The sequence below is a fragment of the Arthrobotrys flagrans genome, assembly GCF_004000055.1.
Source record: "Arthrobotrys flagrans strain CBS H-5679 chromosome Unknown unitig_3, whole genome shotgun sequence".
Taxonomy (NCBI): Eukaryota; Fungi; Ascomycota; class Orbiliomycetes; order Orbiliales; family Orbiliaceae; genus Arthrobotrys; species Arthrobotrys flagrans.
The window spans coordinates 1,389,410-1,406,897 of NW_027137547.1; the positions used below are offsets into that span (position 1 = coordinate 1,389,410).

Genomic DNA, 17,488 nt, shown 5'->3' on the forward strand with positions numbered 1-17,488 from the left:
GCACGAGGTCGTTATGGGTAATCGGAAAAGGCTGTAGCAGACTTGGCAGTCAAGTTCAGGGCGAATGCTGAAAAGAAGGTTCGGCAATATCTGCTCTTCCAATGATTTCGTTTTTCCGGAGAATCGCCGTCCATCAACCTGGTTAGGAAAATCAGAGTCGAACGGCAAAAAGCCCTTCTGCGCCAATTTATATGCTTCTAATAAGCCGGCCGATGATCCGAGTAGGCGAAAGTCTGGTAATACAGTGTCCGGCTCCCTCCAGTGCCCATTAGCCAGCAGATACCTATCCGGTGAAGCGCTGATGTTGGCGGATAAAACTGTGTCGACCATTGTGAGGATATTCGCAAGAGTTATGTTCAGGTTGCAGTCCGCGAGGGAGTGTTCTTGCCTTTTGCATGATTGAAATGGGCAGACAAATCCTTTCCTTCTATTTGGTTGATTTGGATATGAGATATTCCTTCTATCGTGGACGGAAGGTAAACAGGAACGGCAGAGTGTTTCTCCACATGGCAGCGTGAGAGGCTGCTGAAGAATCCTGTGGCAGATTTCGCACTGGAGCAGGCGCACAAATCCTCGAAGCTTTAGATCACCATAAAGACCAGATTCTGACCCGAGTTCCGTTTGAGATGCTTTCCCGTCTACATCTTTTTCCGTAATGCTTTCGAGATAATGCGCTGGATCCGAGGCGCTCGGCTCGGTATTCGAATCGACATTCATTCAGCGAGGGCAACAAAATGCCATGACTATCCTCGTGTGTAGAGGTTTAGATAATGCAAACGCCCTCGATGGAAGGGCCGAGGTAGTTGGATGTTTAAATTTGAAATGGAAATCGATATCGAAAATTACCTAATATAATATATCTTGAATATATTATATTGAGGTATGGGTTGAGAGGGTGGTGACGGTGTTTGTAGACATGCATGCGGTATTTTATATGGAGAATCGATTTAGTGAGCTAGCGCAATGGTATGGCGTGTGCGAGCAATTGTTTAGGTAACATGTTGACGCACACTGATCGTGAAGTTGGCTGCAAATCGGAGTTCCTTAACATGGCTTGCAGGGACCGTTGACTCGGGATGGATCCCTGCCTGAGTCCAGGGTATATATATTCCCGGTCACCCGTGATCTGCCCTGATCATGACGTCTTTGATATTTCCTCATTCTCCTACTCAACTCCTGTGCGCCGGAAAATATAAACATGACAGTATATCCCACCGGAAAAAGAAAACCTCCAAAGCCAAAAGGTATATGTACATGCATGCATCCAAACGATGTGAAACCTGAAGGAAATATGTTTGCAATGTGTATAAGAAGAATAAGAAAATAAGAAAATGGTAAACTACACAGATAAAAATGAACAAATCCCTCTTGTACGATGAATAAATGGTATGAATGGGAAACTCGTGATCATTTCACTCACGAAATATTCAATTGTGGAAGTGGAAGTGGAGGTGGAAGTGGAGGCGGCGGCGGCGGGCTAGACGCCACAGACACAGTGCCATTCAATCCACCTGTTTTAAGTGGAGCCTTCACAACCGTATCGACACATTTTCGCTCAAAAATCTCCAGTATGAACCGTCTGACGGGCAGTCGGTATCTATAGGACTCCAGAATCCGCAAGGCTTGGCAATATACCTCAGGAGACTGGAACAAATCAGGGTGGGTTTGCTTCAACCTAATTGTTTTGTTCTTTGTTAGCCAGCTAGCTTCGAAATACAAAAACAATTCCAATTTCCATACTTCACAAGCTCTCTCGAAGCCTCGTTTGCTAGGATATGGTTACTTAGGTTCGTCATTGCTATGAGAAGCTTCTGGAGAAGTGCTTCATCAACCCCAAGGATTGAGTAGGTAGTGATTCGTCCGCTAGGGTTTGTTTCGCCAGATGTGAAATCCCAGGTTTGAAGCTTGGTGTACTAGTGTTAGTCCATTATCAATTCGTGTTTTGTGACTAAGCTGGGGCCTACCGAAAGCAAGCTGTCCAATTTCTTCGGAAGGCAATAGCCAAGAAATTCACCCATGTCAGTAACCTTAGCATCCCAACCAAACCCATCCAGCACCTCCAGCCCGGTACTGGTGCGGGAGATCATCCCAATGACGAAGAACGCTGTGCCTTTTAAGGATAGTACTTTAGAAGCTTCGGCTATGGAGATTATATCCTCCACAATATCGGAATTCTCAATAAAGGGTGCCCCGGAGGGTAACGATCCAATGTTGCCGATGGCCCACAAACACCCTTTGACCTTAGTAACGATTTCGATGTCTTCGTATTCATCGGCGTTGTCCTTCACGAACATTGCAAACTCTTCGAAATGCCCCTTTTCCTTAAGCAATCTGCATCCCTCTTCGGTTTTAGCGAGTTCACGGTAGAAATGGGGTGGAACATATCCAATAGAATCCGCATCTGGAAAAGAGGTTGGCTCTTGAGTAGCTCCAGATCTCTCGCCATCAGCAAAAGCACGAGCGAGGGACGCTTCAACCTGGTCGACGTATACGTCATTTCTCCCCTAGGCCCACCAGTTAATACAACAGCCCTTGTGCACACGAACATAAACCTTCGACCTCGGAGCTGCAATAACTTACGTGGAACCAGTCATCCATTTCACGGTTAATATAATCTAGTTCGTTGAGGTAGTGGTAACCCACAGATGTTGAGAGAAACCTGCCAATAAGGCAAAAATATAAGTTTCAAGGACGCATCAAGAAAGACTGTAGACAAACCTAAGCAGAAGTGGTGCGCCAATTTCCCCTAAATGATCAAGGGCTGGGCGACATTGGACCACGTATTCAAGTGAGGTTTTGGCGTTGCATGACTCCTCGAGTATTTTGACAGCGGTTTTACAAACTTCGACATCAGGGTCATATAATTGTGTAACTAATAGGCGGATCGCCCATTGTGACGTCTCCGCTGACTTTGTCGTCGCCATACTTGGAGGCATTAGAGGATTCGGGGGGGGCCTCCGGCAACCCTCGACCAAGCTGCGCAAGTGATTTGTCGCAAATAAACGCACGGCCTATATGGAAACCCGGGTTTAGTGGCGATATCTAACTTGAATTATCAAGTCCCATGTTTTTCGACATACTCGAGGGCCCGTAGTAAGGGCTTTTGATAAAATAATGCGAGGGTGGCCATCACTGTATATGTTTTTTTTAGAGAGAATTAGCGCTTTGAGTGGTGGGGGTTAAAAAACCTACGTCGTGAAGTCCATCGCCGATATGAAATTGAACATAAGGTCATCTCTACTTCGGAGCTCGCTAATATGATAAAACATGTTGAACATCTTCCACCGTTCCATCATTCTATATCAGGCATCAGATTAGATAGCAAGCACCCACGCGGACAGGATCAACTTACGCGATTCCATTAGAGTCTGTACTAAGAACGCCGAGGAACATAAAATAACCAGAACAGAGCGTTTCCTGCAACCTAGCCTTAGAAAACAAAGGGTCCGGGGATGTTATCCCACTCATAGGATCCAACTGGGCTAAGCATTCTGCGATCTGGCGGAGCACTTTATGGTCCGCAAGGTATTTGACCCCTTCAGGATTTTGAAGAAGGGTGTGGAAGAGAGAGCATCCTAACCTAACAAGTCGAAGATTTGGTTTTGTGTTCTTGACCTCCGAAAACCGATATTTAAACGGCCGGAAAAAGGACATCAGTCGTTTTAGGAACTTAGTTCCTTTGAGCGCCTCATCTAATCGCTTGGGGTTCAACAACGAGCCTTGAACCAGTTCTAAAAGAGCGTCCATTTTCCATTTTGTGTGATTTTTCGTTGTGAGAATCTAACATAGCGCTATCAGTAAATGGCATCAGGCAGAGATTAACTGCGAATGAGTATACCTGAGAGTCGAGGATAAGACTCCGGAAATGGGGCTCGTCGATTTGCAAATTAAGTTTCAACTTGACTTGTTCCACCTGCCTTGCGGAGCCGCTTCCATCGTCTAAAGATTGCCGGGTCGCATGAGTACCCCCATGGTTACCAGTTCGTAGGAGAGTTCTGTTTAAAGAATCGATCTGATACACAGCAGAAGTGGCCGTTTTCCTCGCTACATTATCAAACTGAGAAGCGCAACGAAATAGACTTGGAAGCATTTGTAACCGAGTGTTGAGATCTCGGGGTAGGAGACGATTTGAAAGTTTCAAGATCTCCCCAACAAGGAGGGTGGACTTCCTCACGATAGTAGGATCACCGTCCTCTTCTTCCAGTATTATCAACAGAGACTATTCCCTCTTAGCGGCCTCTTTACAAGAGTGCAGAGTGTTCCCAGGGATACTTACGTCCAGAAGGCCAGACTCAGAGAATATGGCAAGGAGAAGTGCGTTGAAATGGTCAACCAGATTGATCCTTTCTTTGTCTTCAATGATTGGCAAAGTCGGCTCAAGTATTTTCATATTTGCGACACGGCCGTACGCTAGTGGAAGGTTAGCTCTCAAACAAAGCACATACTCGGTATTTTTGGATCTCACTAGTTAGTCGTCTTCCAGCGAGGAAAGTTGAGGACCATGACGGAGGCTTAATCCGAAAAATGTCAAACAGTAGCTCTAACACGGTATCCTGGGACTATGTTAGAAGGGTGTACTAATGGTTAGTGGTTAGGTAGGTGAAGGTTCTTACCCTAACTCCAATATGAGGTATCTTCAGAGATTCCACCAGCGACTTAACTGTCCGTAAGTCATACATCGACAATGCGAGAACACCTACACCTTGTTAGTACAGCCGAATTCAAGCTCGGCGAGAAGATTCTAAAGATACCTGGCCAAGATTTAAACACCGAACTTATTACTCTTGCGCAGGACCTCAGTTTATCATCGCTTACTGCGGCCTTGGCATACGAATCTGTGAATGAAGAGAAAACAATCTGGAATAGCCGTTGTCAGATCTCTTAGTCAAACGCCGGGGAGTGTAGGGTTTCGGCTACTGACCTCAAGGTCGTGGCCAGGCCGAATATACTGTCTTGTCGTTGGCATGTCAAGAAGATAAAGAAAGGCAACGACGATACAATCAGACAGTTCGGCAGGCCCATCAGCGAGTACCTGCGCTAATATCCTGACCGCACCAGCTGCAACTGCCAATGCAGGTTCAATGATGACTGGAAAAGAGATTAGATTAGTAGAGAGCTTCGTGGGGAAAGAGGCCAACGAAGCCTTACGGATTTCTGCGAGAGTTTCTATGCACATCGCCCGAAGACGGTCGTCACTCTGCTCTGCGCAAGAAACAAGGGCTCTAGCAACCCCTCTCGATATCTCTTTTGCCCCACCGGGAATTTCGAGGAAGGCACGCACGAATTTAAGGGCCTGTTCCCTTTCAACACTGGAGCGAGCATCGGAGCTCGTGTGATCTTTAGCTAATGAGCTTTATTCAGCTGTTAGCTTCTCCGAGTTTTTTCACAAGGGCATCCGAGAATGTATAACGTACTTAATTACGATGATGTCCGTATTAAGTTCTTTAATTGTTTGGAGCGATCGAATATCGGCAATCGAACACCTGGCTACCCTATATCCGGCAGATACTACCTCGCGGCTTTCGTGGGTTAACATGAACTGCACCCGTTTCCCAAATGCAGACCATTCCAAGTCGTATTTGAGAGACTGATGCCGTTTGAGGAGGTGGACAAGGGTATTGGCTTTCTCGACATAGATTTCTGGGCGTTGCCCTCTCTCTTCTAAGGACTGGAGGATTTCTGATAACGACCATGTTGGTGATTCACTAGACAATATTTCCTCGCTGATAGAGGTTCCAATTGGGGTGGCAATTCCAGGTGGGACTGGTAGCAGAGGTTCTCCACGAAATTTACTAGCCATCCGGGTCCTTGATTCGGACTGTTGCTTTAGATTCCGGGAGTGAATGATGTCAACTTGACTAGTTAGTTGGTCAATCTTGACATTGGCTTCGTTAAGGGCACGCTCGGCTTCTGCCCTAGCCTTTTTTGCATCTTTAGGTTTTTTCGAGTCCAAGACCAGGAGGAGATTCTCGGCACCGGCTTGGATTTTTCTCTCGATAGCAAGTTTCTTCTCAAGAGACTCTAGCTGGCCGTTTCGTACGTCCATCGGAGAATTGGTCGTGAAGGTAGACGACAGCGGGGCCGAGATCAGAGTTCGAGCAGTCGAGCTAAAACTAGCAGGGCCTTCAACGGCATTCGGTCCTATCGAAGCAGCATTACCAGGAACTGGGCGAATGGTGGAGCTCGATCGTATGTTGGCCCCCCGATTAACGTTCGGGGTAAGCATCGCGTTACTACCCCCATGTTGAATGGAAAGAACTGGCGAGTCGATGGCACTTGATCTGGATTGGAGATGGGTATTAAGCTGGCCAGGAACTCGAATATTGTTATTGTTATCATCGCTCATGCTGCTTCTTTGTTCACTGATATTGAGCATCGTCGAACTGATATCGAATCATTCGCGGGGTTAAGGATAGCGATAGCTGGGGTTAGGTAGGCATAACGGACGGCGCGTTGGGAGAATGTGGACCCAATTGAATGGGGAATTTTGTAAAAGACCAAATACAGTTAAGACGGGGAGGTACGATGTTTCAAGACGATGAACATGAACGGGCGAATGACGGTGTCTGCTTGGTTGGTTAGTTGGTTGGTTCGAAAACCATCGTCGGCCCAGCTGGTAGGTGGATGCCAGGTGCAGTTAGTCCAAGCATAGCACCAAATAGGCGCATCCTTTCCTTCCTTAGTCAGCAAAACACCAGCCACAACTAGCCAACAATAGCAGCCACAATAGCAGCCAAATCAGCGCCACGGTGGCTGTACGGGGGACCAGTAGGAATCTCGGAGATCGCCTGTTGGGCCGAAGAACCACGGACTTGAACGAACACCAAAATGTTATCAGTCGGCACCTTTCGGTGACCTCCACGGCGCTACGTAACTTCAGCTATCTAGTATCTATCTCGAATTTCCTTTCCTGCCGTGAAAAGAATTTCAATCATGATATGATCACCTTCTCTCCCGGCTAGGTATAAATAAGAGCCCGGAAGGTCTTTCACAATCGAAACTAACTTAGCTATTACCCATACATGCACTAAACTAAAACACCAAGGTACCATACGCTCTATGCAAAAGGCGCCGTCTGCTACTGCTGCATCGAACTGTATAAATATATAGATATCTCTTCGTGCACTTCGAAAACCTCTAGAAACACTTACCATACCTATTATTTCCCTCAATATCGTTGCTTTGTCACGTCTCTTTGCTTCCTTCCAGCACTTAATTGCAATTGCTTAATCTCGACGCATACACGCGGTTCGAGTTCCTAGATTATCGATTCATCATAATTCCTTATTACATAAACTCATCCCTGTGCATTATTACGAAGCAATGGCATCCCTAGCTGCTGCACGATACGGAAAGGTACCAAAGCTGCCATTTCGAGAATATCTTGTTAAATTTCCATCGCAGATTAATACTAACCCTACTATTGCAGGACAATGTCCGCGTCTACAAAGTCCACCGAGATGAAAAGACTCAAACACAGACGGTCACGGAGATGACCGTTTGCTGCTTGTTGGAAGGGGATATCGAGACGTCCTACACTGAGGCTGACAACAAACCCGTAGTGGCCACCGATACCGTCAAAAACACTATCTACATTCTTGCCAAGCAAAATCCTGTAGACCCTCCAGAGCTGTATGGTGCCATCCTGGCCGCTCACTTCCCAACAAAGTACAGCCATATCCATGCTGCTCACGTCAACATTATTGTTCACCGATGGACTCGTATCAACATTGATGGAAAGCCTCACCCGCATTCCTTCTTGCGAGACGGCGACGAGACCCGAAACGTTGAGGTCACTTTCCGCAGAAACGAAGGATTCACGATCACATCCAAGATCGGTGGCCTCCTTGTGCTCAAGAGCACCGGCTCTGCATTCCACGGTTTCCATAGAGACGAGTATACCACGCTTAAGGAAACATGGGATCGCATCTTGAGCACAGAAGTTGACGCTCAGTGGACCTGGAAACGATATCAGTCTATTGCCCAAGTGAAAGCCGATGCCACCACGTTTGACAAAACATTCGAAGCCGCACGAAACACTACCCTCAAAATCTTCGCTGAGGATAACAGTGCCAGTGTCCAGGCAACTATGTATAAGATGTGTGAAAAGATCTTGGCTGAGGCCCCTGGCGTTGAAGCTGTTGAGTACGCTCTGCCTAACAAGCACTACTTTGAGATTGGTAAGTCCCCGGTACCATGCAGTCGCGTGGTTCGTCAAACCATAGCATACTAATGTGTATTATCATTATAGACCTTAGCTGGCACAAGGGACTCAAAAACACCGGGAAGGATGCTGAGGTCTACGCTCCTCAATCTGGCCCAAACGGTCTGATCAAGTGCCGAGTTGTTCGCAAGTTGGCCTCCAAGTTGTAGGGATCTGGACGCTTCGAATTGCAAATATATCAAAACTTGTGCCCTTAGATTCATAGACAAACATGGGCCTCTGTTCTTATGTTATAGGTACTGGCGTTTCATGTGTCAGGATTTCGTTTCCCTTTCCCAGGATATTACTTTCTTCCATTTCCAAGCTTTGTTGAGTCTATCCTACTATATCTGGTGGGTTGTTCCTAGTAAAATCATTGTTGTGTACGATATAATTATAAACAAATTAAAAAAACCCATCTTATTCTCCTTAATAGTACTACAGTTTCCATTATATTAGCAAAACCATGGTCCCAGATATATAATGAGCTTCTCAATGGGAAAATGAAGCCATGGATCCGGATATATACCGTGTATTTCATAATCCCATAAAGCCAACAAAAATTTAAAATATATGTACAAAGACGTATCACCGGTATACACAAATTAATTTTACTCTGTCGCTGCTGCCGGGCTTGATTCCAAGACATTATTGGTCTTTTCAACGGGTCCATAGGTCGGGCCATTCGGCCCTTTACGATTCGACTTCGCCTCCATGACCACGATATTCTTCTTGTACGGGTGATGCAGTCCCTCGTAGACTAAGATTTTTGGAACAAGAATCAGCGTATTGTCCCACAGAAACTACCAACCTCCCATAAACTCACCTTTTAGTCTTGCTAATCTCACATCCCTCAGTCTATTTTTCGGTAACATCCCGCTAACCGCCCTCCTTAGGATTTCACCGCCCCCAAATTTCTGAAAAACTCGCTCCATGTTCATCTGTTTAAACCCTTTCCCGGGTCGTGTCGTATGCTTGTAATACATCTTTTGATCCCTCTTGTTGCCGGTGAGTCGGATATCATTGCAACCAACTGCCACGACATAGTCTCCGCAGTCATCTATTGGAGCCGGATGCACTTAGTAAGCATGATTCCACGCAGAGCATCGATTGATGGGGTATGGTAGAACGTACTCGATGGATGGTATACTGGCTTGTGCTTGCCCATCAAAGTAACAGCTATAGAAGTTGCAAGCCTCCCAAGACTTCGCGGATCAGCACCGACATTAACGACATGCCACGCTCTCGAGAAGGCGAGATTGGTCTATGAAAATTGAACTATCAGCTTGACGCTAGGAGGGTAGCGAAAGTGAGAAGGTCACTCACTCGCCCAAGAACCTGCGACATGGTCGGAGTGTGGTTTGGTTCTTCCCTTCAAGTGGGCCTTCGGGTGATACGGGTTTGAGTTGATATATTATGTATGAGAATCGCATATGATGTGGAGATGCATGTCGGCTAGTAGACGGGAAGTTGTCGCATGCGATAATGTCGGTATCTGAATTTCTCGGGTTGAGAGTTGTAGTTTGGAGCGCCACAAGCAAAAATTACATGTGGCGGTTCGTGGCGCACAACAGCGCCTGGGGGTCGACAAGTGAATACATCCAATACATATTTCTAAGCAGACGAGCCGATCTAGGTTACGTGCAGAAACTCGATCGCCACTACATCACCTAAACCCCTCCGCGAGAACAATCCATAGTTCCCATCAATACCAAAATTAGCACTAGGAGGGCTTCGAAACTTTCGGCATTTTTCTTCCCAATATCAATATATTTGTATTTCCCACTACGAATTAAGTCATAAACCGAATCTTGATTCACGAGGAAATATACTTCACACTGCATCAATTTAAATTCACAATCGATAAGGGCTATAAAAGGAAGAATGCGGGAACGGGCGCCTTTCAAGGTACGCTACCATGTGGCTAAAATCTAGTTATCCCAAGACTAATAAATATATCCCATTCATAGACTTTATTTGCTGTGCCCCTTCATTGCGAGGGATGCATTGACAGTGTCAAAAATGCACTATTTCAGGTTGAAGGTGGGAGCAGCCGGCGTTGAAAATAATAGGCGCTTGAAGTAGATGGTGTTCTAAAGTTCCCTGGTGCTAATTATAAGCTACAGGAATACTAAACCTTGAATGCCATCTTGAACAGCAGCTTGTTGAAGTTGAGGGCACAGCTGCTCCTTCGAAGATATCCGCATCACTTCAAGAAATTGGGAAAGACTGTATCCTGAGAGGTTCTGGGAACGCAAATAGTAGGAAACATGCTTTGCCTTAGCTTCGGATAGCATACTAATAAAAATTCTAGGTGCTGCCGTTTGCATATTGGAAACACATGCACCCAACGTACTGAATCCTGTCCGTGGCCTCGCTAGACTGGTCCAAGTTGGGCCGGATTTTACAATTGTCGACATCAGTCTCAAGGGTCTCGCACCAGGGATCTACCAAGCAAGTATACGACAAAACGGGGATATATCTAGAGGTGCTTCTTCAACCGGTGGTGTTTGGGAAGAAGAAACAAGGGGTAATGAAGCTCGAGGCAAGCTCGGACAAATTGAAGTCAGTCGTGCGGGATCAGGTGGTATTGTTCTTGACGTTAGCATTTCTATTTGGGAGCTCATTGGAAGAAGCATGGTTCTCTCATCGAGTACGGAGCCTTTCCAACAAGACGATGAGGCAACTCTTGTCGGCGTGATAGCTCGAAGTGCAGGGATATGGGAAAATGACAAAGTTGTGTGTTCTTGCTCTGGCAAGACTGTATGGGAGGAGAGAGTTGAACAAACAGGGAAAGGAATGCTATAGATGATTCGAATTCGCGGACGGTATAAACGCCGCGCCTTCTTATGTACGGCAGACAGGCTTTAGTCCTTCTTTTTCTAAGCGGGTTGGACCCGGCGTAAATTAATTGGAGATACAGATACCGTTGTAGATATATGATCCCAAGAGAAGCTGGCCATGCATATGCATGATTGTAATACATATAGCATACTCGTTATAAGATTGGACCCCGAGCTTTGGAATTAATTCCAACAATAGTGCTTCTTTTATATATATCTGCGGATGTGCGGTCCAAACCTGGGATATATTTGGTCCGTGGGGTGAATGTTGTCTTATACTCGACTGATCTTGATAGTTGAGAATGAAATAGCAGTATACGTCGTACATACATATCTCTTTGAAATCTCAGTAACTATTCGGTGGAACGTCAAATCCGAAGTCCTATCAATATATGTAAGTATGTATGTACCATGCGTATGCGCCTACTGTGTACACATATATGTTGATAACCAAGATCCAGACGTCTGCCGTCGATTCGGTGTGATTGGCTAGGCGTGGCCAGGGGTCAACCCCAGACACTGCCCGAGACGGTTGAGGTCTCTCCCTCAAACAGTTTCGGGTCCGAATAGCGTTTCGAGCAGGTCCCGAGAAAAAGTGGACCAAAGCCACAGAGGATTCCAGCTGGTGATCTTTGGAATCATGCGACTGTCAGAGGGTTATCGGATGACGGGACATCGAGCTTCTTAAGTAGTCTGCGCTTGTTCTATTGGCGTGCCGTCGGGAATAGAAACACTTGATGAAACGGGAGCAAGGGGAAGCCAACTTTTGTTTCGAGCCTAGGTTGGACGTCCCCCCAAAGGGCGACTTGCGATACTGCTACATACGTACACTGAGTCCAGTGTGGGATCCTCCATGAGGCTAAAAAAAACTCGTGAAGCTCGTGAGTTAAGTATCCCAGCGCCCCTTCGACCCTGACCATGGTTTTCTTTCTTCTTCGGCAAAGCTCACCACATTCGTTTTTTTCTTTCTTTAATTTTATCATCTTGAATCTTCAATTCTTCCGTCGGAGCAGGTCACTCTTTCACCCTTTTGATATATTGACTGGTTGATTCGGGGGGGGTTTTTTTTTGGTCTCTTTCCCTTTTTGCTTGAGGTCCACGATCTTTGATCCAATTCATTGGCATTCCGTGAAAGTAGCCTGCCCAGAGTTGAGGCTTTCCTCTAAGCGCCACGGTCCCCAATTCAGCAACGGCGGGCTTCTCTCCAGCGATTCCTTCCCTCCTCTTTATACATACTTTTCTTGGACCCAGCCGGCTTGTCTGTCCTCCAGATCCATCAGTATTCCCCATCGCCCCTTTCCGGTACGGGCTGGACTCGTAGTTTCTCTGTAAACCTTTTTCTCCTGCTGGCTTTCAGTTAAACAGTGCGGTGCTGTGCAGCCAAGCACATCGAGTAGCACATTCGGCAGCTTGAACCCGGTGTTTCTAGCGCCCAGTCGTATTATACAACCATAAAATATCGATATCCCGCATATTACAGCCCCCAGTTTTGAATTCTATAGGATTCCATAGATCTATCGCATTCTTCTGTAAGTACCATATCTCGACAACTCTAACACGACCTGGGTTTATTCAATCGTCCGACAGTATATACATACGTACGTGGTGTAAGTGGGCTTGGGTTGCCTTTCGGAATCTCTGTCCGCCCAGGTGGGTGCATGTATGTATGTGTATATATGTTGGGGCGGTGGGCTGCCAGAAGTGGGGATCCAGTACTAATCGGCGGCTACGACCAGCAGCACAACTTTCCATTCGTCGACAGCCCTCAAAGCGTTCCTGTGGCCCGATTAATTGGCAGGCGTTCCTGGCCCTATTCCGTGTTTTTCTTCCCTTTCATTCGGCAGCTGGTCCGATGTGAGTGACACTTCTTCCGTTGAACAGCCAATCAGCGACTACCCAGCAGCTTGGAAGCGTGTGTACATGTATCTATACTTAACCCGGATGGGTCTGGGGAAACTCGTTCGCACCTCTCCTTTATATCCATTCGATCCCATCCTTCCAACGCAGCGTTCGCTATTACTGCTCTTACATGCGGCTCCCGTAAGAATTCTAACAAATATTCTACGAATTCAGATATAATATACCAATCTGCACAGACCCTAGTTCGACCGTTACTTGCTGCTATAATATCGGCGACTGTATTCTCTACTCGCATCCTCCGCTTAGATAGCGCTAGTCGACCACTCGATCGATATACTTGGCTAACGACGTTGCCGGGCACGTCAAGACATATTCGCACTAGTCCTCGGCGAACTAAGTGCACATCATCATCATGTCGTTAAAACAGGTGGGTTGATGAAATGGTATAGATTTCATACCAGAGGCGGCAACTGACTCGTACTTGAAACGCTAGGAAATCGAAATTTGGGTGCAGGCCATCATGCACTATGATGGAAATGAATACGACGAGGCATTACGACAATTTGATAGAATTGGTGATACCTCTAAAATCCTCTTCAATATTGGTGTGATCCACGCTACTTTGGGAGAACATGAAAAAGCGGTTGGTTCCCAATAAGATTTATATTGTGATAGTATGAATACTGACAAGCGGTTTGAACATAGGTCATAGCATTCCAAAAGGCCGTGAAGCTAGACAATTACTTCGCCGTCGCGTACTTTCAACAAGGCGTATCCAACTTCTTGCTAGGAGATTTCGAAGAAGCCCTCGCCAACTTTAATGACTCGCTCCTGTACTTGCGAGGGAACACCCTGATCGACTATGAGCAACTAGGCCTTAAGTTCCGATTATATTCTTGTGAGGTTTTATTCAATCGCGGTCTTTGTTACATCTACCTGAACCAGAGGGAGGCTGGTATGCAAGACTGGGGATACTCGGTGAAAGAAAAGCAAGTAGATGACCATGGTGTCATTGACGAGGCTATACGTGATGGAGGAGAGGTAAATAGAACATCATTGGATGGTTCTGACAGCTTTTACTAACTAGAAATGAATACAGGGCTACACAGTGTTTTCCATTCCTGTCGGGGTGCTATACCGACCTAGCGACGCGAAGGTCCGAAACGTCAAAACAAAAGACTATCTTGGAAAGGCGAGATTAGTAGCAGCAACCGATGCGAATAACACTTTCACTGGTTTCTCTGGTACGGAGTCTAAGAGAGTTGTTGAGCCGGTTGATGACAGACCAACAGAGTCTTTATCTTTCGCTGCATCGAACTTGGTAATTCCGAATAAGACATCAAAGAAGACCGAGGAAATTTCGAATGCAAATCCGAATCCGAATGTTCCCCGAGAGCGACAGGTGTTTCCACCCACACCCCCTCCAGAGAAAGATCCTGGTTCGAATCGCCTTCGAGATAATGGCGCAGCTTTCCCAGTTAAACAAGCACCCTCCCGTCAAACTAGCAAGCGAGATGCCGGGAGAGAGAGGCGCAGACGAGATGAAATGGGATATGTCCCAGAGGAAGACCAGGATGAGGAGGAGCCGCAGCAGCCTTACGGAAGGCGTGGAAGTGCCCGAAGCGATAGAAGCTATCAAAGTTCTAGACAACGGCCTGCTCCTAGTTCGAGGGGAGGGAGAAGGCGAGATGAACATCCCGAGGACGAAGAATACTATGATGACGTCTATGATTACTATGGTTCCGAGCACAGTGGGAGGAGTGGAAACTCGAGACGGCCATCGGAAGGCTCACGCAGAGAGCCTCGAAGACAGCCCCCGCAGCCGCAGTATAACGATGACTACCAGAGTGATGGTGACGAGGACTTCGACGATGACGAAGAGTTTGACCTTGTTAGCGCGCGGGGTAGCAAGAGGGGCGGCAATCGCCGTCCCCTTGATGTGAGAAAGGTAAGTTGTCTATTCGGTAGCAAAAATTGTATTCATGGAAAACACCTAACCCTTCCAAATCCAGATCAATGTGAAGGTCCACTATGAAGAAGAAACCCGGTTGACAGTTATCACACCTGGTATTGGATTCAACGAGTTCACTTACAAGTTAAAGACAAAGCTTGGCATGGAGCGGGCATGTAAATTCAAAGTCCGTGATGAAGACGGCGAGCAGATATTAGTCGCTGACCAGGAAGACCTTGACCTTCAACTCTCGGCCTGTAAGAGAGCTGCAAAACGTGCCAAGTCCGAAACAGGGAAACTCGAGGTATGCATCGATCGAATATATCCGAATTTCAGAACCGCGATAGAGACTAATACTTTTTCTGTTGCAGATTTGGGCCTTCGAGGCGTAACAACTGTATATTTAATAAATTCCCGGATGATTTTATGCCTGAGGGATGTTCTCGTGCCTCCCCCCTTTTTTCCCTTATTTTTATTTTATATACTATACAAGTAGACAACTGTATTTCTTTCCACCTTCGATCTTCGTGTACACATACTTTGCTTTGTTCTGATGGAGTTCCTCAGCCGGGGGTCTTCAGCCCTACCATATCGCTTATGCATGTCCAATGGGTATGATGAATCTTCCATATACTGCAACGCCTGTGCACATTGGCAGGAAGTGCCTCGAGCACTGACCAGTCTATCAGTAATCACTCTAAATCTTGCATCATTTCTAGGTGCAGTTTGAGGAATAGGTATTGAGAATACGAGATGCAACGTGATTGATTGAGAAGGTACCCTGGTAGACGACATCATAGGACCCTTCAGGGTTGTAATTGATTGGTGGAAGTTGTGGGCTGGTTTTTTTTTTTTTCGATGGCTGGCTCGTGCGATAGATTCCGACGGAACAAACAGGAACGGGAAGCTCCTGTGAAGACCCTATCGTTCCCGATGACGCGACGATGCAGAATTGAATCGGCGGACAGGAATTTACGACCTAATTGGGAACAAATTGATCCCGGCTAAAGTGAAAAGAAGCTCGCTAGAATTTTCGAGTTGTTGCATCGAGCTCCGCGGTTTTGGATGACTCGGTTACACAGTTTCTTGTGCCCACAGAACAGAAACAGGATGAGGGGTATAAACTAGAGGTGGGTACTGTTACATCACATTCAGATTCGGGCAAGGTATCATTGGATATTAGGACGTCGAGGCCTCCGAATTGCTGGTGGTTAGTTTAGGTGTTGGCATGTGCTGGCATGTGCACTTTTGTACTACTCCAGGCCCGAAGCAGCTGCTGGGCAGATGATTCAGCCCTAAATTCTCAGAAAGCGAGAGTCTCGTCGGTGATACCGACGGATATGTCAATTTGCCTAGATGTCTGTGAAACGTAGCAGATTGAGGGAAATGGTGAATACCCACCCTGACGACAATCAGATGGATGACGGCATGTACACAGTGGAGTATGGAATACATTGAGTGATTACTTAAGTCGAATACGAGAGATCCAAGCTAGGCTTCGGAAGGAAGTGGTCGGAAGTTGTGGATTTTAGGGACCCAGGCGGCGGGAAACTTGACTGAAGTCAAAGTGATTCCTCGGATCAAACCGACGTTAACTTATCAGCGACGGAGGGTATCAATCACAGCTTCCGCTGAACGAAGCGAGCGGTTTTAGCGAATGGGCGGCCATTAGTCAATCTGTCAGCAAGAGCTCTCATGTAGGCTAGCCCTCGCTGTTCGGCCGGCCGTGGAGATAAACCAAAAGCCCGAGCTCCCGACAAGGCCTACACAAATTATTGGTGGTTGCCAGATCCCAATTTCCAATTTCCCCCGTTTTCGACGCTGATGATGTGTAGGGTTGTTCGTACGAATACGAAAAGGTACTTTCACAACCCATCCTGCTTTATTGGGTCTCTGCAGCGTCCTAACTCATATGTACTGATTAAGTACATATATACGTATTGCAGAATATCGGCTGTCCAGCCATTCAAACTTACGTATGTATAGGATCGATTCGATAAGTATACTGATTTCGACTGGATCCTAACGAACTGCATTATTCAGGCCATCGTAGGCTCTGGAACACATCCATATCGGCGGGTAAGCAACCCGCCGACGGATCTGGGGCACCGCCCGCTTAATAAATGGCAATGCCGAATAAAGTACGGAATCAAAATGAATTCATATGAAATGCATGCGTGCATCAGTACTAGTGGGGCCCCAATTCTCGCTTGATAGAGTCACACCCTCTCTTCAGGCAGTCAGTTGGTCGGTCAGATTACTCAGCTGATGATGGCCGACGGGTCAATCGTGGTCATTGGTGAGAGGCCGGGGCCTGGTCAAGCTCGCAAGTCTTGTCATCCGCCAGTACAAGGCTTTTGGGCAGACGGTGGGATAAGGCGGATACTTTTGCCCACTTACGGAGTAGCTCCGCCTGGCCTGAGTTCCGTAAACTACGAAAAAGCCGTGCAGCCCTAAAAGCCATGTAGTCGGTTGTAGTCGGTGATGTGTTACTTCCTACTTCCACGCAAGTGCTATGCGAGGCTGCATGACCCTGCCCTACATGTACATTCCCTCTGTTTTCTTTTCTTTTTCCCCTTCGTCCAAGCCTGTTGTTACTCAGCAGAAGCACGGCAGCGGCCATCTGTTGTC

The 17,488-nt window shown here is 46.7% G+C and overlaps 6 protein-coding genes across 7 annotated transcripts; 4 read left to right on the top strand and 2 right to left on the bottom strand.

Annotated features, from left to right (window-relative positions):
• Nucleotides 1–1,416: 1,416 nt before the first annotated feature.
• DFL_001790 (uncharacterized protein) lies at nucleotides 1,417–6,376 on the bottom strand (the record flags this gene model as incomplete). Its single annotated transcript, XM_067630466.1, has 16 exons — nucleotides 1,417–1,675; nucleotides 1,741–1,904; nucleotides 1,965–2,504; nucleotides 2,581–2,659; nucleotides 2,719–3,011; nucleotides 3,081–3,132; nucleotides 3,193–3,297; nucleotides 3,353–3,780; nucleotides 3,839–4,219; nucleotides 4,277–4,410; nucleotides 4,466–4,553; nucleotides 4,614–4,696; nucleotides 4,752–4,857; nucleotides 4,922–5,088; nucleotides 5,149–5,351; nucleotides 5,415–6,376. The coding sequence occupies 16 exons, from the start codon at nucleotides 6,374–6,376 to the stop codon at nucleotides 1,417–1,419; spliced, it is 4,044 nt and encodes a 1,347-aa protein (XP_067493107.1).
• A 947-nt stretch (nucleotides 6,377–7,323) lies between these two features.
• DFL_001791 (uncharacterized protein) lies at nucleotides 7,324–8,373 on the top strand (the record flags this gene model as incomplete). Its single annotated transcript, XM_067630467.1, has 3 exons — nucleotides 7,324–7,356; nucleotides 7,430–8,180; nucleotides 8,252–8,373. 3 exons carry the CDS (start codon nucleotides 7,324–7,326, stop codon nucleotides 8,371–8,373), a joined length of 906 nt encoding a protein of 301 aa, XP_067493108.1.
• Nucleotides 8,374–8,814: 441 nt separating this feature from the next.
• DFL_001792 (mitochondrial 54S ribosomal protein uL13m) lies at nucleotides 8,815–9,550 on the bottom strand (the record flags this gene model as incomplete). Its single annotated transcript, XM_067630468.1, has 4 exons — nucleotides 8,815–8,963; nucleotides 9,030–9,263; nucleotides 9,338–9,467; nucleotides 9,530–9,550. The coding sequence occupies 4 exons, from the start codon at nucleotides 9,548–9,550 to the stop codon at nucleotides 8,815–8,817; spliced, it is 534 nt and encodes a 177-aa protein (XP_067493109.1).
• A 537-nt stretch (nucleotides 9,551–10,087) lies between these two features.
• Nucleotides 10,088–11,011, top strand: DFL_001793 (uncharacterized protein; the record flags this gene model as incomplete). The annotated part of the gene is made up of 4 exons (XM_067630469.1): nucleotides 10,088–10,111; nucleotides 10,174–10,246; nucleotides 10,330–10,464; nucleotides 10,518–11,011. The coding sequence occupies 4 exons, from the start codon at nucleotides 10,088–10,090 to the stop codon at nucleotides 11,009–11,011; spliced, it is 726 nt and encodes a 241-aa protein (XP_067493110.1).
• An 888-nt stretch (nucleotides 11,012–11,899) lies between these two features.
• On the top strand, nucleotides 11,900–13,216 carry DFL_001794 (uncharacterized protein; the record flags this gene model as incomplete). Of its 2 annotated transcripts, none has more annotated exons than XM_067630471.1 (4): nucleotides 11,900–11,927; nucleotides 12,549–12,575; nucleotides 12,783–12,900; nucleotides 13,120–13,216. In XM_067630471.1, 4 exons carry the CDS (start codon nucleotides 11,900–11,902, stop codon nucleotides 13,214–13,216), a joined length of 270 nt encoding a protein of 89 aa, XP_067493112.1. The 2 variants fall into 2 exon arrangements, with proteins under 2 accessions (XP_067493112.1, XP_067493111.1); XM_067630470.1 differs by having other exon boundaries at nucleotides 12,786–12,900.
• Nucleotides 13,217–13,318: 102 nt separating this feature from the next.
• Nucleotides 13,319–15,249, top strand: DFL_001795 (uncharacterized protein; the record flags this gene model as incomplete). The annotated part of the gene is made up of 6 exons (XM_067630472.1): nucleotides 13,319–13,333; nucleotides 13,400–13,549; nucleotides 13,612–13,947; nucleotides 14,006–14,854; nucleotides 14,919–15,161; nucleotides 15,229–15,249. 6 exons carry the CDS (start codon nucleotides 13,319–13,321, stop codon nucleotides 15,247–15,249), a joined length of 1,614 nt encoding a protein of 537 aa, XP_067493113.1.
• Nucleotides 15,250–17,488: the final 2,239 nt, after the last annotated feature.